This window comes from Phaeoacremonium minimum, assembly GCF_000392275.1.
Source record: "Phaeoacremonium minimum UCRPA7 unplaced genomic scaffold PA7_03_scaffold_47, whole genome shotgun sequence".
Classification (NCBI taxonomy): Eukaryota; Fungi; Ascomycota; class Sordariomycetes; order Togniniales; family Togniniaceae; genus Phaeoacremonium; species Phaeoacremonium minimum.
In genome coordinates this window covers 348,799-371,053 of record NW_006920954.1, presented here as the reverse complement: position 1 = coordinate 371,053, position 22,255 = coordinate 348,799, and the positions used below count along the sequence as shown (strand labels likewise).

The window sequence follows — 22,255 nt, the reverse complement described above, 5'->3', positions numbered from 1 at the left end:
GCGGCCCCTGACTGCAAACCTCGACTGAGTGAACGTGATGATCTTCAAAGCGAGGGCCACTTCAACGGCATTATCAACCTTAACGATACAGGCCGCGGGCAGCCAGCAAGTTGTTGCCCTAACATCGTGAGAAAAGTTCCTTTTTGTGATTCTCCTTAAGGGACAGACTCACCAATTCTCTTGTTTAACATCATTATATGTCGGGCTCTCAGGGATCACCGCATTCTCCCGAAACAGTGCCTTCAGTGCCGCAGTTGCCTGGACCACTTGGAGAGGATGAGACTGATCTCCAGCTAGGCTTTTCACATCGTCTAACTTGTTGGCGCTGGCCAGGACAATCTCCTGATATTTTGATCGGACGGCGTCTTCAATAGATCCGGGCAATTCTTCTACCACGCTCAGCAACTCTCTGAATAGCGTAGGCATGGTTAGGCAGGATATTCACAAAACACAATGGTCTACTAATTGTTCAGCACTCCCTGGAATATAGGGAAATCTTGAGGCATAAAACAAACTACAACTGTAGAGACGCGAAACAGCACCTCAAGACAAAGTAATTGATCATATGGCTGGTTACTTAAGCTATACGCTTCAAAGCGTGTACGCAAATCTTATTAGCATCCCTATGCCCAAAGAGGCAATCAATTGTTCTTGGCGCATCCTGTCATCATCCCAAACAGCCTTTCGGCAACTTCGCGCGTGGTGTTGCAGAAGGATTGCAGATCCATATGTGGAGGTGACGTCTTACCCGACGGTCCACCCCCTTACGAGGGAGTTGCGGTCTGTCCAGCTCGAGTACAAAGGGACTCTAAAAATTAGGAGCCTAAACCACAAACAAGCCAGGTTCACGAGCCCTCTGTTGGCAAACGCTTATTATATGGAGGGTTTTTTTTATGATCCTCTTCTCGCTTTTGTACTTGAGGTCATGTATAACACAGCCTTCTTCAACTGCCACGGCTCACTATCACGAAGGTATTATGTGACGGGAATCCGTTTGCCCTTTTTCCACCCTCGTCCCATTTTCATAACCACCTTCCATTCCTTTGAATCATGCCGTCAACCTGAGGCCCAATATTCTAGCAGCTGTTTTTTTTACGATGTTCAAATGAATGCCATTAGGTATACATGCACAACCTCCGTAGAGAGCCAGAAAGGAGACTCAGAAAAGAGACCCAACCTGGTTTACTTTGAAAGCCGACTGCGTGCGAGTGGGCTCATGAAGAAGGGGCCTGAACAGATGTCCGACCACGCTCCTCGCTCTCAGACTCATCGTCGCTGGGTGGGCGGCTGTCACGGACTGATCTTCGGCTCTTGGTCATCTGGATATCGTTAGCATGAGATGCGCAATCACCAGACAGTAAATAAAGAATATACGCACCCATCCCCTGACACCACCAATAAGACCAATGGAGTACCCCGTGATGAAGTCATTGAGGTTGCCGCCGCCAGGCGACCGAGGCCCGGCCATGGCAGCGGTGATGGGGCTGGACGGCATCTCGCCGTTAGGGATCTGGAGCATCGACCGCGCCGGGCTCTGCGGCCTGCTGGCGGGCCAGAACTGGCGCAGCTCCTTGCCGAGCTCCTGGCCGGTCGTGCTCCAGTTCGAGCGGATGTTATCGCGAAGGTCCTGGACGTGGCGCTTCAGGTCGAGCTCGTTCTTCTTGAGCCAGCTGACGTTTAGCTCTTGGCGGGATGTGCCGCGCTTGAACTGCCGGGCAATGTATTTCTCGTAGTCACGGACGATCCTGTTGCGTGTGAGCGCATGTCTATATTGTGAGCATGGCGACAGTTGACTTACTTCGTGATGATACCGGTGGTGCTCACGCCTTCTGTCCTCTGTGTGACCAGAAATTTGCCTTCTTCCTTGATCGGCCGGTAGATGTCGTCGCCTTCGTCTGCGCCGTAAGGAATATCGTCGTGGGCGACGTAGTCAATCTTGTGCTCCTCGAGAAATTCGGGGGTTACGATCCAAGGGCAGTTCTCGATGACCTCATCCACCCATTTGCAATGCCTCACGGTCTCGGCACGCTCTGCCCCAGACAGCACGGTCAATCCCTTTCGCTTGTGTGTCTCCTCGTCGCCAGTTACTCCCACAATGAGGTATACATCGGGGAATGCCTTCTTTGCTTGCTCGAGTTGCCGCATGTGTCTGCAAGAGTGTCAGCGCATGTATACACAGAGCCGCCAATGGTTGCGCTCCTAGCTCTGGATTGGGGCAGAACATACCCAAGATGGAACAGATCAAAGACACCGTCGGCATAAACTCTTATAGCCCGTCCGGTAGGGGGCGGGTTCGTCGTGTAGCCGACCGGTTGTGTGAGCTTGCCGATGGGCGGCGGCGCCATACTCTTCTGCTCAGTCTGCTCAGTCTCTTCCGGGACTGCCACGGAGCCATCCTTGGTCCTGCGGCTCTTCCGTGCGACACGGTCGGCGATGTCGATGCTCGCCTCGGTGGTGTCGCTGGGCTCGCCGGGATCTGCGACACCGTGACTGGCCTCGTTGTTACCGTTGTTCAGGGTGCGTTCCGAGTTGGCGCGCTGGCGCTTTGTCGGGGGGTGTGAGGACGAGGTGCCGGCACTGTCGGTCTTGCGGTGGACGGGCCCGCCAACCGACTCCGGAGCAGTGGTGTCGCCCTCCTCGCCGGAGGCATCGCGGGACTCGGCCTGCAGCTGGGCGTCGGCGTTCATCATGTCAGAGTCCGGGACAGAGGCCGAGGTGGCCGTGTTGTTGCGCTTGCGCTTGCCCGCGTGAGACGAGCTGGTAGTCGGCGAGGACATGGTAACAGACAAGTAGGGATTCCGAGAGAGGTGGTGGAGGGTCAACTGCTGTCTGGATCTATATGTGGGTCGAGCCCTGCAAGTGGTGAGGTGGACAGCTTGCTTGTGGGAGGAGGGGGGTGGTTGTCTGCGATCGCACACACGTAGTTCTGCAGGTAGAAGAGGTAATAGCTAGGTAGGGAACAGGGCCTCTAGCTGATGGACGGTAGGTGACGGAGTGTTTCGTCGTGGGAGGCCTGCCTTGATTTCACAGAAATGCCTCTCTGCGCAGCTGGGCTTGTGGTTCGCTGGGGGCGTGGGATGGTGACCGTAACGCGTGTAATCCGTTGAGAGAATGTGTGTCAAGTCTCCAAGCAAGTAAGAGGTCGTCGTTTTCTCACATGCGGCTACCGGCAAAAGACGTCACGAAACGTGGTGGTTGCAGCGTCGAGTTAGACGAGCGCAGCTAAGAACAACAACTCCTTGATATGGATGGAAGGATGGATGGTGCTTCGCGAATAATGGAGAGCGAAGACACGGGAATAATAATGCGCGTCAAGAAAGCGACGATTCTTACATTCACTCAGTCAGTAATTGATAGTCAGCCGGCCTAACAATTGGAAAGAAAGGGGTCTCTCGGCTCACATTCTCGCGATCGATAATATTAAACAATGGGCCAGATCATTGCACAATTTGACAGGTTTGGGGTTGCTTTGCTGGGCAACTTTTTTTCTAATCCTTGCTACTCGTAGGGAGGCAAGCGAGGGAGATGGTGCTCCTGTCACACACTGTAATGAAACCATGGAAGTGACTTAAGGTAGGTAAGCTTAGGTGTTGGCGTCATTTCCCAGAAAGCTCAGCACGCCGAGTGTGGCTTGTCACTCGCCCCACATATGAAGTGTGGCGGCATCGTCCTCTCCGCACTTCAAAGTCGTCATCATGGATCGAGCGAGTTCGCTGCGTGCTGCGACTGCTGCAAGATGAAATCTAATCCCCAAGGCTGTACCACGATTTTCGTTCATAGCGAGACTAGACAAGTACAAAACTGTCTGACTATCACTGAACCCCCTCATTATCCAGAAACACGGTTGAGAACAATGACAGTATAATTCTAGCACTGGGAGGGCATAGAAATGGTCCAAGCCAGCCATATCAAGCTTTAATAGTAACCAGGTTTCAATTCAGACTCGCATATCGTCTATGTTATATAGCTAGTATGATGGGCCTGTAGTCAATTGAGAGTTCTCCCTTTTCCCATCATTAGCGCCGAAATGTCAAGGTCGTGGTCATTTTCTAGATCCCACGGATATCATAAGTGCTGTTTCAATTCCAAGAGGCATGATCATAATCATGGCATTACTGCCCTGGCTCATGGCTGCTTGCGAAAAGCAGCCATGAGAGGCTTTCGGTTTCGGTCGAGTCATGGCGTTCAACCGACGTTTCCTTAATCCATGGCTCACTGAGCAACCTCCTTTGCTTTCTTGACTCGGTGCCGGCCGCACCGATGCGAGTTATTCGGGTTGCTCATGTAGCAATACGGCTTGGCCTCCTGGGACGGGCAGGGCACGAATTTGTCTCTAACTGAGCAATATTCGTAGTCCTCGGGTACCCAGTCCCTAAGATGCTTCTGCAGCTCGCACCGAGAGATGCCGCACTTCCTGCAAAGCCCCTTTCCACGAACACGAAGGGCAGCCAGCGCTTGCTTGTCGTTGGGATTCGGTGTTGGTGCAACAGGTGTCGCAGGGGGACTGAGCATGGTGCCAGCCAAGTGCCAAGCCCATTCCAGCTCGTTCGGACCATTACGTCGCACGGAAAGCGGTACAGACCCATGCATGCGGCGGTGGATGTCATAGAAGTGCTTATTCGTCAGGCCAAGGCAGGTGGAATCGATAGGGTCTAGCCAATCGAAGATGGCATAGTGAATCTCGCCGGGAAGCTCCCGAAGCGTGAGATTGCCTGGTCTTTGCTCAGGAGGCACTGGCTCATACTCCATCACTGAGTAGGATCGACGCGGCGGTGGCAGCTTGGGTCGACGAACGGCCGACTGCTTTTGCTCTGGAGCCGGAGCCTCGACCTCAGGTGGAGCGGCGGCAAAGTCAAATTGCTCTTTCTCAAGCGTGGGGGAGTTGATGGTTGGCAAGGGAGAGCCTTGAAACTGAGACCTCGACTGATACACTGACATCGGCTGAGGTCCTGATGAGATGTGTTCATGGGTGGACTGGGCTCGTCGAGGAGTCTTGGCTCTCCTCATGCTAAGTTCGGCGACCATTCGCATGTGTTCCTCACGGCTGAAGGGCCCATCCTGTCTCGATGATGGAGTAAACGTCTTCGTCAGGCCGACATCAGTTGGCGCAGGGCCTTGTGAGATGGACAAGGCCTCGATCATATTCACGTCGTGACCTATGATCGTTACTAGCTCGTCCAAAGATACTCGAAATTGGTCTTATGTGTTGTCTCTGGATGGCCACGGTCTAGTATGGAGCTGACGCTGGGCTGTTATAGGATATATGATCTTGAGCTGAGCAGGGGTTACGACGGTTGAGGAGGTAGTTGTTACGAAGCTGATTCTGTCTAGTAGATTATTCAGGTACCGAGATCGGGTTGATATGTCGAAGATGTCTTTAGTCTCCTCACTAGCAAGCTCATGAGAAGGAGGAAGGGCCGTATATAACAGACGGACAAGATTGGCGGGGTCGAGGTCTGAGAATGGATGGAATGGCTAAATAGGATGGGATCTGGATGGACTAGTATGTATAGGTAGTGGGCTAGAGGCAGACGAGAGTCAAGTGGTATGTAATGGTGGAGGGTGGCGGCCGGGGCTGGCAGTGTGTGAAACGACACGAGATGCCAGAGGCTGTGACGACAACAGAGCGATGGGCCGGCTTGGTGGTGTCAGTGGTATGATCCCCGTGGGCAGAAATCGCTGCAGGATGATAAGACGGGATGGGAAGGGGTAGAGCCGGGTAAGGCAGCGATCGACAATATCTGGACTGGACTGGACTGGACCGGTCTCTGCAAAGGCACTCGTTTGGCTGGCTACGTGCAGGACGGCTGGGCAGGCTTGGGCTCGTTGCTCTATGGAGGAACGAATCCGATCGCTGAGACAAGAAAGAGAGGAGGGGAGAGAAAGCAAGAGAATGAAGAGACACCCTAAAAACTCGATTGGCGCATCGTGCGCTTGCCAGAGGAGACTTGGCGTTGCACGCGAGTCAACCCCCAGCCCCAGTCCACCTCAGCACCTCTCAGTCCCTGGACAAGCCGACGGTTTGCGTGCTGCTGCCGTTGCGTCAGGGCCAAGCCAATGCAGTGCTGTCTTTTGATGGCTTCAGGGCCTTCCGGCCACCCGGACCACGCCTGAATCAGCACTACCACTGTACCCGATAGCCGCGAAAATGCCAACTGGGCGGAGCCCGATCACCCACTACGCTGCCAACTTGCTGATCTCTTCCCACAGCTGCTCCGGTTTTCTTCTGTCCGCCTCGTCTGATTTGATATCTCGAATAGACATCAACGACAGATCTACAATATGGGCACAATAGCTGGAGACGGTACACCTGTAAAAACCTTCGCTATTTGGGCCGAGTTTGTCAAGGAATTAAGATTTTCAAATTAGAACATAGAGAGTAGAGGACGGCCTGTCGGCTTTCTTTGCTCGCGAGATAGCCGCAGACCATATACGGCCCTGGCATCTTGTAAGTCGGGCCTGCAGGCGGTCTCAACCGGCAAGGCAATCCATCAAGGCACTACGTGAATGGCTATTGAGTCCTCGAACGGTAGCACGACATCTCGGTCAGGGCGGTTGTATTTGTGTCATCAATGTGCGATGTATGTACTGGCCATGTGCGGCTATTGGTCATCTCGTCACTGCCTGCCTCTGGACTGTCGTCATAACGGTGATGTAGCCAGTAGGCGGGAAGGCTGCATGAGAGCAGGGGGATCCGCACATTCCCGTTGCTTGGGACCTGATATGATGAAGTCGATAACTGATAACATTGCATGATGTACTGGTTCTCAATGCCTTCGAGCAGCGGTAACAATCGGAATGCAACCATTAAAGCACCTGCCTGGAGGAGTGAAACTTCAAGTCCGACTGTATGTGACATCAACAGGCCAGTCCAAGTACTTTCTGTTCCTGACAACGATAGCACGCGACCCTTGTAACAGTTACGCAGGTGGTGGCAAGATCTAGTGGGCGCTTGACCTTTGTCTACCTCTCGGCCTAGGCGAGTCTTTCGACCAGGCGCACAGGACAGGGGTGCATCCCCACATAAGAGATCCACTACCATGAGATCTTCCGTCATAGCCCAGAGCATGCTCCTCGCCGGGAGCCGCCGTCCGACTCTCTGGCCCGTCTTCATAGCGGAGACAAGTCGGTCTGCGCTCGGAGATCAGGTAAATCAGGGTCCTGTGAAGACATTGAGATACTTGCTTCAGGAACGGCTTTCCCAGTCAAGCTGTGCCGATAGACTCAAGACGTCTCAGCATAGTCTCTATCTCTGCAACAACCAACTCTGGCTCAGACACTTGTACCGAGTGGTACCCGTGTTGGGCAACAACATAACGGCTGTTAGTAGAGAGCTTTAGCTGTTCCCTCTGGTGCCTTTCTCTTGTTGCCTCGCTTGTCTTGGTGTATTCGCGAAGAATCGCTCTCTGGCTCGCGGTGCCATTGCCAGCAGCTTCTCCTGCATTAAGCACGGCCAAAAATTCCTGTGTAGCATTCCCCTTGATGACGACCAATGGCCGGTTACCCATAACTTGTCCGTCGAACTGATTCTTTCCCGCGAGCTCCTGCTCACTTATTGTAACTGCACCTGCTTCCGCCGCGAAGGTTTCCCTGTCGCGCGGCCACATCTTCAAACTCAGTTCCCAGTCAACCGGACTCAGCGATTGTCGCTTGGCAAGGCCAGATATTTCCCAAAAGTCAAGATTGCCCAGGACAGCACCAAACTCAGCCATGGGTAGAGGTTCATCAGACGAATAACGTTCAGTGATGGTGTCGACAAAGATGATGCCAGCAACATCATCGTTCCGGATATGGAGGAATTCGCGGGCTAGGATACCGCCATACGAGTGACAAACCAACACGTACGGCCCCGAGATGTTTGCAGAATCGAGCAAATCCGACAGATCTTGCGCAGCGACTGCGGCCTTTCGTGGACTTGGTCCGGGCTGGCTCCGACCCATCCCAGCACGGTCGTATGCGAAGATGCGTACAAACTTGCCCGCTTGTAACTGCACGGCCGACCAGATGTAGCTCGTGCACCCGCGGCCTGCCTCGCAGATGACTACGGGTTGACCAGGACGGCGCGGCGGACCTCGGACGCTGACAAAGATGTCCCGGCCGTGGATGGACACGAACCCTGAGCCCTCGTCTGAATTCCAGTCAAGTGTATGCGCCTCCGTAGGAACCATATTGTTCTGGTCCATTTCAGTGATACATTCACCAGGTGTTGCTAGCAAGCTCTAGCAGTAGTAGCCATAAAAAAGCAGAATTGAACAAACTCCGAATTACATAGCAATAATAGATACAGAAAGCGCAAAAGCTAACGGTGCTACAACCTATTTCCAAAACAAGAATTCTCATAAGGCTTGCGTACCTAACTATAAGGAAGGCAGTGGTAGAGGTGGTTGAGGGACACCTTCCCCATTTGCTAATCGCTTTCATACTTGTCATCGATACGTCACAGTCCCACGGTCATACCTATCACACGACCAGTATCTACCATACAACTCTCTGGTAAACTTGGAATAAGCATAGAAACTTTGGAAAGCTTTGTTGGCACAAGGCTGGATTATGTGGTCTTCTTGAAAGCTGAAGTGCTGCTATGCCCAGCTTCAGCCACAGGATAATCGGCTCCATAATTGGCGTCGAGAGGCTGAAGCGGGCGCGCAATGTCTCATCATAGTTGAGTTCCCTCATTTATGAACGACATCGCGCTCTGTCCAATTCTATAGTAGCAAATGATTGCCAAAATTTTCAGTACGCTTCAGCGATAATGTCCTGCCATAGGTTGAGATGACCACGGTGGGCGGGCGAAATTGGTGTAAGGTTATCATGGCGGAATTTCCAAGTGACTCGTGACAAAGCAGTATTTGAATTGCTTGCGAAGCTAAACAGAGCTTCAAATTGTGAGACTGGTAGAAGACATTTTCTTAACAGCTCTGACATGACACACAAAGGCACATATTGCTCCAGAAAAGACTTGACGAGCTTCGTGAGTCCAGTCACAGCATAGGCATTACAATTTCATTGATTGACCCAACGTACATGTAAATTGCATTCGTCATTAAACGCCAATTTTAACCAGATGTATGCCGAATCCTACAATGATAGCCTACACGAAAATTTTCAACGGCATCCTGCAATGCTAGACCAGCGTGCAAACTCCCCGAATCAGTACATATCTACAAGGAGATCCAGATGAGCATGATGACAACGTCCATGCCCTTGCTCTCTCCCCCGTCGTACTTGTAGCTCCACATGCCGTCGGTCTTCTCATTCCAGTACGCGCCGGTTGCGCTGTGCATGCCCCGTCGGCCGACGTGCGGCTTGCCGTCTGTCGCTGTCGCGTCTGAGCTGGCGGTCACGCTCGGCTCCTCGGATGTGCTGGTACCCTTGCTCTTGTTCAGCTGTGATGTGGGGACAAGATGCTGAACGATCGTGCTGTTGATGGCGAACTTGAAGGAGGGGGCAGATGCGCCGGAGGGGGTAGACTCGGAGATCACAGCTTTAAGCATCGAGTTCTAAAAATGGCATGGTCAGTATAGAGGTTCCAGCAAGAGATTAATATAGGTGTCGCATACAATGATGCTTTGGTTCCATTGCTCAGTCTTCCCATGGTCGTAGAATTCAGCACTGCCAATAGCGCTTGCACACGCCTACTCGGGACTGGTTAGTATTTGTGGATTCGAAGCTCAAGAAAGAAAGATGGCTATAGGAAATATCGCCACTTCGGTAACAACAAGGAATTTGTTTGTCCGCATACGTACATCGTTGGCGATCTGCTTCAAGCGGTTGAAGGGAACGGGCTGCGGTTGTTTTAGCTAGTGTGGAAGCTGTCGGATCTGGGAAGAAACATACAGGAGTGACTGGGGAGGCCATTTTGGGCGCTTTCGTAAGTGGTTAGGGAGATCTGGGTTGACCTGGTTGCGAGACTGGAATCTCTGAACAGGAGCAATTCACAATCCAAAGTGACGAGCCTGAAGCTTGAGGCGTAAGATGCGGTGTGGATATGCAATGAGGCTGAGACGGCACGGTGCTGCAATATTAGTTGCGATCTTATGGTGATGTCTTTGTGGTGGTGTTTTGTTTGGAAAGCCGCCTCGGTTGCTGTTTAGGCCTGCTCCGCTGCCCGAGTGACCCAGGCCAGGCCCTTGGCGGGGTCCAGGATGCTGCAGATCACGTGCGGACGCATCTGCATGTACCTGAGTACGCAGCTACCAGGTTTGGGCTGCGTTGGTCGGCGGCCTCCTCCGCCAATGATGAGCTTAGTCCCAGACACGTGGGGCGTCACCGAGATGTACAGGCGACATCCAAGCTGCATGGTGAAGCAAAGCCTGCTGTGATTGATCAATTCAACCTCGAAGCTTTAAAACCCATCGCATCCCATGGTCCCTTAGGCGAAAGGTATGATGGAAATATAATCGCAGCATCCCGCACTTACCAGGCTGTTGGATCAGGTCTTGACCTTATCCATGGTTCTCGATCTCAAAGCTTAAACGTCATCGAGCTCGCCTGTGCCCTTTTCGACCTCTCGACAAAGAACAACACCACCAAAACAGCATCACGCTCGATACGATAGTGCAGCGTTTGTGGCGGACCTAGGCCTTGCAAATTCTTACCCCGCATCCGCGAGATCAAAGAGAATCGCCATCACCATGTCTAGCCAACCGTTGCTCCAGACAGCGCCAGGTGAGGACTGCTTATTGGGAGACCTCGAGTGCTGCTAACACATTGATTCCAGGCAAGCGAATTGCTCTGCCGACCCGAGTCGAGCCCAAGGTCTTCTTCGCCAACGAGCGCACATTCCTGTCATGGCTCAACTTCACCGTCATCCTCGGTGCCCTCGCCATTGGCATGCTCAACTTTGGCGACCGGCCAGCCTTCATCTCCTCGTTCCTCTTCACCGGTGTGGCAATGGCGACCATGATGTACGCCCTAATAACGTATCACTGGCGTGCGAAGTCGATACGGATAAGGGGCCAGTCTGGCTTCGATGACCGTTTCGGTCCCACATTCCTGGCCCTGGCCCTGCTGTGCGCCGTGGTGGTCAACTTTGTGCTACGCATCGTGGACTCTTCAAGGAAGTCGAATCCTTAGACATGGGGTTTCAAGTTGGACTTGGGCAACAGCTGCACCAACGCATAGCAAACCGTACAAATACTCACGGTTGCCAATTCCCTGCAGTCAATGACTTACAAACTGTACAATGGCACACATTAGATCGGAGAAGCTTTTAGGGATTAGCAGTAATGGCATCTTCAAGTTGGGAAGGGGTTCAATCTGGGGCATTGCATATAGTCTGGTCATATATTTGCAACGGGGACGCTTGTATGGAATAACAGGGCATCACTGGAGCATTTGGAATTACAAAGCTTGTTGAGTGTTTGTAGTGTATCTTGAATCAATATGAATAGACATAGACTTCTGTGTGTAAATGCTGTATAAAAATGCTATGAGGGTATCATGAAATTTGCAAATGTCGAAACCATTGCCTCCGCATTTTCGGAGATGTCCCTCAACGATCAATGTCCTGCCATATCCGTACGATCCTTCGCTGAAATTTTATCCGGATGAACGGTGAACATCCCGTCCGAAAGACAAGTTCTCTCTAACGCCGTGCCTGATTCTTCACCAAATTAGATTATTCCGAGACGTTTCTTTCGTAGATACTCGATCTGATCTGAATTGGACTGTCTTGTTATGTAGTCCTTCGCTTGTAGTTCTAATATCGGAACCCTCGACAGCATGATGCTCATGTACGGCTTCATCGTAACCTCGGGCTCTTTGTGCACGGCTCTCTCAAACGGCGTCTGCATGACCTCAAAATCGTCCTCTTCCTCGGATCCACCGCCATGGTCGCCCAGCACCGTGTCTTCGATGATCGATCGCTCAGCCGCCCGCCGCGGCTCTACGGACACTTCATATAGTCGGTTGTACTGAAACCACTTCTGTTCTGCCTCATGCACCCGCCTCTTGACTAGCTCCACCACGCTGGTCATCTTGCCGGCCTGGTCTGCCCGTGCGTGTACCAGGACAACGCCGGGCAGCACACTCATGTCGGAAGGGTGGAAGCGTCCGAGGTGTGCGAGTACCTGCTCGACGCGCTTCGCAATCGGAGTCGAGGAGATGACCGACAAGGTCTTGACGTCGTACTTGGGCTTGAGCTCGGCGAGGACGTCCTCGTGCGGCTGCATGGGGAGAGTGTTCGGTACGTGAGGCGGAGCTGGCCCGGTGCGTACTCGCTTCGGCTGTACTGTTGCTCCTGGTGTCCCAGACGCGGGGATGACTGCGTCGCCAGTGGTAGAGTGTTTTCTCTTCATTTTGAGCAAATTCACGGCTCGGTTGTCCACCTGAGCCATAACTTATCTGGGCAATAGGGAAGATGAGTTGAACCGATGTGGTAATTTGTAGTTTAGGAAGAGGGTAGATTCTTTGTTGGTGTAGTTCACGGCAGGTACGTCGAGATCCTTTCCATTGTAAGAAGCTTTGATGCTTAGTGTGGGGCCGCGTTGTTATCGATAAGCCTGCTTCGACTTGAAAACCTTGGAAGACACTTCGATGAATGCCATCTCTTTGCCTACATCGCTTTGAAAAGATGTCTCAAAAATAGCAGATAATACTATCTACATGTCTTTCAATATTTGGGGGGTATAACACATTTGCATTCGAACGGGTTGTGTGTCTTTCCGTGTTTTCCTTAGTCACCTGCGGGAGGTACGATCATGAGAAGTTGGAACCTCATAGCGCAGAAGCTCCAAATCTAAGCAACCGACGAGGCTGCGAATTAACACTTGGATAGCTACCTAGGTACAGCAGGTCCATCTTGAGGCAACGTATCTAATTCGCCTGAGCTTGACCACTACGCCTCCTCTAGGGTAATACATGTTAGCTCGCCCGGGCTATTACAATCTCCCTGACAAGGCAGCTGGTTACTACTTTTATTCAAATCGGTAAGTTAAAAAAATAGACGAAATCTTCAAGGCTGCAAGTGAGTCTTTCGATTTGTACCATTCAGGACTCTCACCTGTGTGGGACCACCATCTACCCAGACGAAGAAGTAAACTTTACAAGCCACAGACCTAAGGAGCAGTTGCAAGTTGAGGCATTCGATATACATTGTTCCACCCTATAATTCGTTAGTTCTAGAATAGATTGATGGCCCGTGCACTCCTGGTTCCTGGTGGGCCTCCACTGTGATTCGCCAACCGAGCTGCAAGCCACATCCTCAGCCTGGAATAGAATCTGCCGCATCACGGCTTATGGGTAGGCAGGCACTGCGTATTCACCATACGGACAGCTAGCTAAGATAAGAAAGAAACGCATATTAACAAGACACATACGCAGTGCATGATGGGCGCGTGCAGCGTAAGATGCCCGCGGGCGAGCATGTCGGGTCAGAATTGCAAGCGATCGGCCGGAGAGATGCTCCTCATACCCCATCTGGCAACCTTCCCACTTGCTGATTGAGGGACCGCTCTGCGAGGCAAGCGGGTCAGAACCGTGCGTTTCAAACTCTCAAGCAAGCCGTCTAACCTTCCTGGACACGGGGCGCTGGAACTGGACGTGCTGAGGAGAAGTTTGTGCAGGTTTGCCTGAAAGTGACCAGACGACTGGCAGTGAAGTACACCACAGTGTTCTGATGCACGGACCCGATCTGTTTCCTCAAACCAGATGGTCAAGGATCCCGGGGCGGGCTGCATGTCGCGACCTGCAACCTTTTGCAACTTGCAAGCTGGAGCGAGCTAAGGACAGGGGGGTGGGGACGTGTTTAATTGTTAGCGAGATACCTAGCGCCAGTAATTCCATTGTGGGAATCGTGTGGAGAAGACAGCAAATGTGTCATCTTGCATGCAAATTAGCTCTTCGTATCGCGGTACTGCCGTAGCGCCAAATAGCATGGCAAATGCCTGAAACCATTCCTGAGCTAAGAGTCGAGCTGCCCTGCTCTCGGCGTATCACCCGGTGTCGATGCTACCCACACACCCACCTCCAAGTATCATCAAACCCAGACCCAGACCCGGATCAGTGAAGAAGCACATGGAAGGAGTGAAGAGCAAGAAACGAGGCCGGCAACTACTGTGTACTGTGTACTGGGGGAGGGATGGCTTCACCAACGAAGAGAAGACAGGCTCGACAGAGTTACTGATACGGACGAAGCCTTGTTAACTCGGCACATGTGAGCCATGAATGATAGCTAAGGTAGGTAGCGCGAAGTACGTAGATACAGAATCGCCTGTTGAAAAACATCCCATCGATCCCGAGACAGACGAGGTTCCACGCCGCCTCCACTGTCCCTCACGATCCCCATCACCACGACTATTGGATTCTAGGTTGAATGCCCAGTGGCGACGCGCAAACACAACCCAGCAGTAGTGGTATACCTGAGTACCTAGTGCTGTAATTCAAGACGGAGCTGGTAGGCATTCTGTCGCAACCGAGAGCTCGATCCACGACATCGTAGCCCATCGGCATCATACAGTATCAGTGACCATGGATAGTAATGCCTAGGTACATGTAAGTAGATAGATAGATAATAGACTAGACGACCTTGGAAACATACTTTCGATCCGGTCCGTCTGGCTCACCCTCAGTCAGCGCCTGATAGCAGTAGTGGCACTCGTGCCTGTTTCCGAGTGGCCACATGAATGATAAGGACACTCCTTACCTTTATGTTGGTGAGCCTACACTAAGAATCTAGGTAGAGTATGGCACCCTCTTGGCCCAGCCAGCGAGCGCAGGTCTTACACACCCGTCCTACGCATGGCATAGCGACCCCCTGCCTGCTTAGTCCCTTGGTCCATGCCTTAGTCCTCACGACGCATCCACTCTAAACTCTCTCACTGGACTCCGGGGCTGGCTGGGACTGGCGCCGCTGGGACTTGATGCACGCCGCAGCATTGCACCCTGCCCCAGCTCCATCTCCCATCCATCCATTCATTCATTGACTGATTGATTGACCCTCACTCGCTCACCTACCTACACATCCAACATTGCCTATCCTTTCCCTGCTCTGCTCCCTCTTCCTCAGCCATTTCTTGTCTTTCCCGCCAGAAAGCTGTACTGAGAGGTAAACTCGTTTTTAATTCCTTCCTTCCTTGCCGCAGCTCTTCGTTGTCATCGTCATCGTCACCGTGGCTCTCCTCGTCGACCTGACTGAATCACAATACCGGTACTGTTTGAAGCTGCGCGATCGACCGACTAGCCAGCCTGCTTAGCCTGAGACACCCGCCGAGACGGTAAACAAAGGACGCTGACGGTATGCATTCCCCATCACTCACTGCCACCCACACACGAGACACACTCCCTCCCAGGCTCCCACAGGCCTGGCGGCCGCACTGCTCTGCCCTGCTCTGCCCTGCGCTCCATTACACTCACACTGGCACTGGAGACTCCATCCCGCACTCTCTGTCATCTCCCTCCCTTACTGCATAGTATGACTTCCCCGGCTGAAGTTGCTTACTGGCGGCGGCCAAAGAGGTAAGACAAAGGGTCAAAACACATCAAATCAAACAGTCACCTTCCGCCTCCCTCCCACGCCGTCTGTCTGTCGCCTGCCACCAACAGGCAAGACAATCAGCAGCCTTCTTTCCCACACACCACCACCTACCTGCACCATATTCACCACCCCCTTTACCGCACAGCACCTGCACGGAAGAAGCATCGCAGTGCGACGAGCAGAGTACCGTACCAGACGTAGGTACCTCTTAGCCACACAAGTGGTACCTAGGTACTCTGCATAGAGCACATGCCGACTGTACATGCTTTCTTTGCCCGTCTTCTATGCTGGGCAACCACGCCGCCAGCCAGCGCCTCCTTCACCAGCGCGCTCCCCCGTCCCCTTGCATTTTCCCATTTCCATTTTCGCCTTTTTGCTTTGATTCGCTGTGCCAATTTCCATCCGCACCCCCCTTTTCGCCAGTCACTCATTCATTCACTCACTCATTCACCACCAACACCCACCCCCCCGATCCGTTTCCCACACCAGCACGGCCCCCCTACTCCCTACTCCCTCCGTCGCCGCCATCCAGCCCGCCCAGCCTAAAGCTTCTCGCTCACTTCCCCCAAACTCGCGCATTTCCATCAACCCAACATCCTCAAACCACCCTCAAAACTGACGACGAGCGCAGCAGAATCACAAGCACAAGAGCGACGCTTCTGATCGCCGTTTCTCTGCTCATTTCTCTTCGCGCCCTCCTTTGAGCTGGCATCTTGACCTGCCATTTATTCTCCTCGCTCCTTACTGTTACCCTCGAGGCTTTCATTAGCTCTCGTGCGCGCCCTTTTCATCTTTCTGGTCGAGGGAACTTGTCTGGACTGTCTGCTGGGGCCCCCTTTGATCGTCGCATCGCACTGCGCTTCGCTGCGCTCTGCCACTTTCTCTTTCTCCCCCGGCTGAGTCTGACGCTTTTGGTTGGGTCGCGCGCAGGCCACATCATCGTTCCTGCCGTCGCCTTTGTCACCCCCAAACCCAAACTCCGACCAACCGAATCCACCTGCAGCAAGCCTCCCTGGTTACGTCAGCCTTGCCTGCGCACCTCGTCTCCACACCACCATCCCCCCTTCCTAATCCGCATTCCGCTTCCTGACTTAGGCTCCCGTTTGCCCAAGTAAAAACAAACTTCAGCCTTTCTCTCCCCTCAACCCCAGATCCTCTCTTCACTTCCACCTTTTCTCAAAGGAGGAGTGATGTTCCGTTTCTGGAGTTCAGAATCAAGGGGAAGCGAACAACTTGCCGCCGCAGTCCAGCAGCCTATGCCTCACATATTCGCCAAAGATCTGCTTGATACAGACGTACCTGTGACGTCGTCGGTATCCACTTCTGTGCATACTCTGAAGAGAAAGGCGCAGAGTCTCGAGGACACAGCGCCAGACACGACGCAAATCCGGCCCCATGTCAAGCGGGCGAGGATAGAGCATACTGTCGCGACGCCGCCAGAGACTCCTGCTGCCGTGCACAAGGATTACTTCTCGCCTCGTGTCCCCCAGGTGACTACTGACGTCGAACGAGCGAAGGAGGCGATCCAGTATCAGTTTGGCTTGGAGATCTTGCTGAAACACGATGAGCTCCGCCTCATCAACCAGGAGCTTGCGAAATGCCAAGTCGCACTCGAACAGCTGCGACGATGCCATCTCATCCCTTACCCTGTGAGCTGTCCGACACCGCAACAGATGTTAGATATTAGTAGTGGAAAGGGACCTGCTGTGCAGGCGAACCCTGGAGAGGCGGTTCCGAAATGGGCGGCCCCCTTCGGAGTGGTAGAGGGCCCGTATGCGCGCCACTATGCTAAGTGGCTGATTCCCGATCCCGTTTTCGATGGCGTTCAAGCGGACTGGCAAGCCATGCCAGACATGGGCAAGAGGAACGCGATGGAAGGTAGGACTACGCGAAACAGTCTATCGGATCCGGTAGTGGTTGGGAAGCGAGCGGGTCGTGGCCTCTCTGGCCAGAAGCTTCAGGCCTTGTCCAACGGCTATCCACAGCCGAAAGAGAAAGCTGGCCCATGTGTCCTCAAACGTTCCGATGGCCAGACCGTCAAGCTGGTCTGCATCGACTGTCAGCGAGAGAATTTCTCGAGTACGCAAGGTTTCATCAATCACTGTCGTATCGCGCATAGACGTGATTTCAAGAGCCATGAAGAGGCTGCTGTTCATTGTGGTCATCCCATCGAAGTCGATGAAATCGGTGGTGTCGTTGGCGAAGAGAAGCCCACTGCTAGTCCTGCTTCTGGGCTTGTGCATCCCCTCGCGCGCAATAATGCGGCTGACGAGAAGGAGGTGTATGCCACCCTCCGGTCACGTATTGCCGCGTCTCTCAAGTTGTATGAACAGGGCAAGCTACCAGGCGTTACTCAAATCCCCGGCGTGCCCTCATCTTCGCCCAAGGCCAAAGTGGACAAGAAGCTTCCCAAGAGCTTCGTGGGCGCCTCTGATACTCCTTATCTCTCCAAGCTGATGCAGAAGCGGAGCTTCAATGGCAACTTGAGTGAACATGTGGAAGATGCAAAGACAAAGATGGACTTGGACGACTTGTTTTCCCCAGGCGAAGACTCGGACAGCGAGTTGCCCAGCAGTGCAGATGTCACTCGCAGCCCATCTGCGATACCTGCAGCCCGCACACCAGCTGTTATGCGTATCCCCGCTCGTATGAGCTCGCCGCCACCTGCAGCAACGGCCCGGCCGTCCAGTAGCAAGGGCCGTTCTCCCCATCTTGCATTTGCCACCAAGTCTTCCCCTGATTCTGCCACGACTCCTGTGGACAGAGGCGACGAGTCTCCAAGATACGACGAGATGGACGTAGATCTCAGCCCCAATACTATGGCTAGCAACAATGCGCCATCTCTTGTTAGTGACGATGGCGAGTACGACGATTCTGACGATGGTACATCCTCTGAGACGAGCGAAAACATGGAGACCGAGTCTGTGTCGGACGTCGCTGAGATCACTCTCGATGAGGACCCAGAAGCACACGAGACAGCTCGGCACCATCGTGGAAGCACCAGCACTGCGGTGAAGCTGAAGAAGGAGGAAAGCAAGCACGTCACATTTGTCAGCCCTGTCAGGGGTAACCCGAAGGGACGACCGCGAAAACAAAAAGCTTGAACGTTCATGTTTGGATTCGGGATTTGTGACCTCTTCCTTGGTCTAGCCACACACTTGTTCGCCTTATATCTTTAATACGCCTTTACGAATTTTCACACTACACACTGGCGCCGGTCCTCCAGTCAGTTATGATGAACGCACCTGTTTTCAGAAGCAGTTGCTATGGATGACGGCCTTCCCCGCACATACAATATTTTAGTCATGTTCTTCTACACTTGTCTTCTTACTATTCGATCCGAGAGAAGACTGCGCGGGGCCTCGAGAAGGCCATTACACCTGTATCAGAGCATGTAGAGTTCTGGTGTGTGGCACATGGCGAAATGTGCTGACTTGATACACTGTTGGAAGAATCGATTGGTTTTGGTATAGAGATTCAACATGCGCCCTGTTAGGAGTCCGAGCCGTTATTTTTTGAGAGGCTGCGGTACTTCTGTGGACGGGGTTTCGAAAGACTGGGAGCTTGCTGCTGTATCATACTTGTGGAAACATGTAATTACATACACATGACTGAATGAAACGTGATACCGCGGCTACTTGCTGCTCAATTATTTCTTGTTCCGAGTTTGATGTGACAGTGCGATTTCGTCGAGTGAATACTCGATCCAGAACCGTTCTTGTTTGTGGCCTCCGGTTCACTGCTTGCCTATGAACATGCTAGGGAGACTTGTTTGTTTGTGTTGTAGGCGGACACTATTGATTAATAATTATAATTGATATCTAACTCAGGTGTTATATCTCCTCCTTTCCCAAGACGAGCGAGCCCCCCCAAGACCTCCACCATCTGTATTTTCCTCTTTTCTGGCAGGTCTTCACAAGCCCCGCCCCCTTTTTTTTTTTCTCTTACAGCACAGCAGCAACCACACCCGCCACCGCAGCCAGCAGGCCGCCCGCGTTGAGGGCGAGCTCGGCGCCGCTGTTCGCGTTGGTCGTCTGCGTGGCGGTCGCAGAGGCCGAGGTGCCGGTCGCTGCGCCCGTGGGCGAGGTGGTGGCCGACGCGGTCTGTAGGGCACCGGATGCGGAGCTGCTGCCGCCCGTCTTGGCGGCGGCGGAGGTCGTCGACGAGGCGTACTGCGTGGCGAGGCCGCAGAAGACGGTCACCTGGCCCTCCATCGTTGCTTTGGCTGGGTCGTCGGGGCAGTTGTTGTAGCAGCTGGAGGGAATGTCAGTATCAGCTTTGAGCCTTGGCGGGAGGATGGGAGGGCTGGATACTCACGTCACGATGGCTTGATACGCGGCACACTGACACGCATAATCTGTGGTTGAGCACATGGCCAGTTTCCCATTCTCAGTGCCCAGGCAGGTCTGGACGATGTAGTCGGCCAAGCAGGTAGATGTCGCGGCGGCCGCGGCGGCAGTGGGCGTCGCCGTGGCGGCGGAGGCTAGCATGGCTGCGGCGATGGAGAAGATGGCGGCCTTCATGTTTGCAGAGGGTGCTTGAGATTGTAGGTACAGTGAGCGAATGACGGGAAATAGCACTTCCAAATAGTCTGCAACGAGTGACGTGAATCCAACGACCGGAGGATTGTTGGATGAGAGAAGTAAAGAATGATATATGTAAAGAGGTGTAACGACAGAGAATCAAAACGCGCACTGAGTACAACAGATCAGGAGAAATACTGCATAGTAGTACATTGTGAAAGAAGCAATAGCTACCCTTGGAATATTCACCCAAACTTCATATAATGAAAATGGAGCATCGGAGCATCTGGCGAGGTCCGGGGTAGCTTCGTGCCAGGGGTTCGCGAGCCATCAACCGCTCATTAAGTCAGATAGGGGAGCACGGCTAGGCCTGTTCATGGTTAGTGTCGCCGCAGGGCTTGCCATGTTTAAATTGACCGCCCGCCGGGGTGAGACCGGCGCTCGATGAATGCACCTGAGGAAAGACAAGCACAGAGCTTTGGAGAGCTTGTCCAGGGTCGTGTGTGGTAATTTGACTATGCTGGGGCGAGCACAGATGCTGTGGCCCGGGTCGCTTCGCTAGGGGGATGAGCTCCATAATGGGCCAATAGGCCGTGGCGAGATTGTTGGCGCCCCGCTGGGAAGAGAACCCTCAAATTCAGGTTTTATGCGTGTCTTATTGTTGTAACATAGCGGTATACGGCTTGAAGCTATCACTGAAATTCCGGTCATGTCAGGTATTTGTCTGCCTCTCTGATTGTGCTGTTCGTTGCTATGTCAGTTGTTGTTTCAAACGTGTTGCTCAAACGTGGGTGTAAGCCAGTTGCCTCGAAATAGCTCCAATGCAAGCTGTGACACCGTTGAATACGAGATGCAGCATTTTACTCCTCGCATTTGTGTTTGCCTTTGTCGAAAGAGGGGTGTGATATGGCTCGAGTCTTGTCCTTTGGACAGGAGGCCGAAAACTATGCTGAATTGCAACGATAGCTTGCTATCTGAAAGTGAAAAGTCACTTCTCATTGAATACTTCGGGTGGTATCTTGTAGAAACGCATTGGTTCCTTCAAGATCGTCACTTGACCGGAACTTCCTAATCTCACTCTTAAGCTCGGCGTTTTCCTTCTCGAGCAGCTCAACCTGCTGCTCGATCTCCTCCATGCGCTCGGATGCCCCGACGCTGAGCTCCTCCACGATCTTGACAAACCGCCAGAGACGCAGCACAATCACCAGAGATGCGATCTCTTCCAGGATGCCGTGCGTCAACAGGTCAATGATGAAGCTGGCCAAGATCACGAGTCCGTCCATTATATGAAACCAGTCAGAGAAATACCTTTCAGGTGTGGTCAGCGTTCAATCATCGCGGATGATGGCAACTCAAAGTGCAATTCAAAAGCTCACCCAAAGCCAAACGCCCACACGCAGAGAATCAACTCCAACAGAAACAAGCAACTAAACGCAAGACCAGCGTGCTGAATGCCGTCGCGCGTCTCTCCTACCCATGGCTCGTCCTTCTTGCCTATGTCGCAGGCGATCAGAGCGATCAAGATGTCCGCTAGCAAGCCTATCACGTCCAGCGCGACGAGCGTCATGACAAGGTAATGCTTCTTCTTGGAGACCAGGAAGCGGCGCATCTGCTCGTTGCGCCGGTGATAGGTGCCGCTGCCATATGTTGGTGCGCTGGGCATATGGCGTCCCAGAAAGCCGCGCAGGAGTGGTCTGGAGGGGTTGTCGTCATCACCGCCGTCAGCCATGGATAGAAATGTTCCGCAACTCGCGATACAGAAGTGTATTTGGCAAGGTGGTTGGCAACCGTAAATTGTGGCTACTACAAGTGAAGTGTTAGTTTTGGCATTTGCCAAGACTTCGTGATTCGCAATGTTAGCAAACAGAGGTTGCTGAGCTCAACTACGGACTACGGTGGTAGTGGAGTTGTCTTCCGGTCTCTCTTATCTCATGCACGTGATGATCGTACTTCAAGAACAACACATTGTTCAGAAGCACAACGTGGGGGTTGTTGATTCTCTTTAGAAATGGGACTCTGTATTTTTCAGCAATTTGGACTTGTTGAACCCCGAGTTCATCTCAACAGCAAATAGAGCGTGCAAGCCTGTTTACGAATATCAGGACAAAATGGAGCGGAGACGCATGGGTCGATCACATTCTCTTTGATTTATAATGAGCTAGTCTAAAAGTAAAGAAAGGGTTTGCTTGGTTCGACTTCATTGTCATTAGACTATATAGTAAACGAGTCCGCAGATAAGGCCAAACGTCCTCGTGGA

General features: G+C 52.8%; 8 protein-coding genes across 8 annotated transcripts; 2 read left to right on the top strand and 6 right to left on the bottom strand.

Annotated features, from left to right (window-relative positions):
* Nucleotides 1–1,214: 1,214 nt before the first annotated feature.
* Nucleotides 1,215–2,777, bottom strand: UCRPA7_1011 (putative choline-phosphate cytidylyltransferase protein; the record flags this gene model as incomplete). Its single annotated transcript, XM_007913599.1, has 4 exons — nucleotides 1,215–1,319; nucleotides 1,379–1,745; nucleotides 1,799–2,149; nucleotides 2,227–2,777. The coding sequence occupies 4 exons, from the start codon at nucleotides 2,775–2,777 to the stop codon at nucleotides 1,215–1,217; spliced, it is 1,374 nt and encodes a 457-aa protein (XP_007911790.1).
* A 4,428-nt stretch (nucleotides 2,778–7,205) lies between these two features.
* Nucleotides 7,206–8,168, bottom strand: UCRPA7_1009 (putative alpha beta protein; the record flags this gene model as incomplete). The annotated part of the gene is made up of 1 exon (XM_007913598.1): nucleotides 7,206–8,168. One exon carries the CDS (start codon nucleotides 8,166–8,168, stop codon nucleotides 7,206–7,208), a length of 963 nt encoding a protein of 320 aa, XP_007911789.1.
* Nucleotides 8,169–9,161: 993 nt separating this feature from the next.
* UCRPA7_1008 (putative dynein light chain protein) lies at nucleotides 9,162–9,858 on the bottom strand (the record flags this gene model as incomplete). The annotated part of the gene is made up of 4 exons (XM_007913597.1): nucleotides 9,162–9,500; nucleotides 9,561–9,635; nucleotides 9,747–9,785; nucleotides 9,838–9,858. 4 exons carry the CDS (start codon nucleotides 9,856–9,858, stop codon nucleotides 9,162–9,164), a joined length of 474 nt encoding a protein of 157 aa, XP_007911788.1.
* A 776-nt stretch (nucleotides 9,859–10,634) lies between these two features.
* On the top strand, nucleotides 10,635–11,076 carry UCRPA7_1007 (putative vacuolar transporter chaperone 1 protein; the record flags this gene model as incomplete). The annotated part of the gene is made up of 2 exons (XM_007913596.1): nucleotides 10,635–10,668; nucleotides 10,721–11,076. The coding sequence occupies 2 exons, from the start codon at nucleotides 10,635–10,637 to the stop codon at nucleotides 11,074–11,076; spliced, it is 390 nt and encodes a 129-aa protein (XP_007911787.1).
* Nucleotides 11,077–11,615: 539 nt separating this feature from the next.
* Nucleotides 11,616–12,299, bottom strand: UCRPA7_1006 (hypothetical protein; the record flags this gene model as incomplete). The annotated part of the gene is made up of 1 exon (XM_007913595.1): nucleotides 11,616–12,299. One exon carries the CDS (start codon nucleotides 12,297–12,299, stop codon nucleotides 11,616–11,618), a length of 684 nt encoding a protein of 227 aa, XP_007911786.1.
* A 4,849-nt stretch (nucleotides 12,300–17,148) lies between these two features.
* Nucleotides 17,149–18,579, top strand: UCRPA7_1005 (putative spindle poly body spacer protein spc110 protein; the record flags this gene model as incomplete). The annotated part of the gene is made up of 1 exon (XM_007913594.1): nucleotides 17,149–18,579. One exon carries the CDS (start codon nucleotides 17,149–17,151, stop codon nucleotides 18,577–18,579), a length of 1,431 nt encoding a protein of 476 aa, XP_007911785.1.
* Nucleotides 18,580–19,419: 840 nt separating this feature from the next.
* UCRPA7_1004 (putative phospholipase d1 protein) lies at nucleotides 19,420–19,998 on the bottom strand (the record flags this gene model as incomplete). The annotated part of the gene is made up of 2 exons (XM_007913593.1): nucleotides 19,420–19,729; nucleotides 19,793–19,998. The coding sequence occupies 2 exons, from the start codon at nucleotides 19,996–19,998 to the stop codon at nucleotides 19,420–19,422; spliced, it is 516 nt and encodes a 171-aa protein (XP_007911784.1).
* Nucleotides 19,999–20,993: 995 nt separating this feature from the next.
* UCRPA7_1003 (putative hydrogen voltage-gated channel 1 protein) lies at nucleotides 20,994–21,661 on the bottom strand (the record flags this gene model as incomplete). Its single annotated transcript, XM_007913592.1, has 2 exons — nucleotides 20,994–21,306; nucleotides 21,375–21,661. 2 exons carry the CDS (start codon nucleotides 21,659–21,661, stop codon nucleotides 20,994–20,996), a joined length of 600 nt encoding a protein of 199 aa, XP_007911783.1.
* Nucleotides 21,662–22,255: the final 594 nt, after the last annotated feature.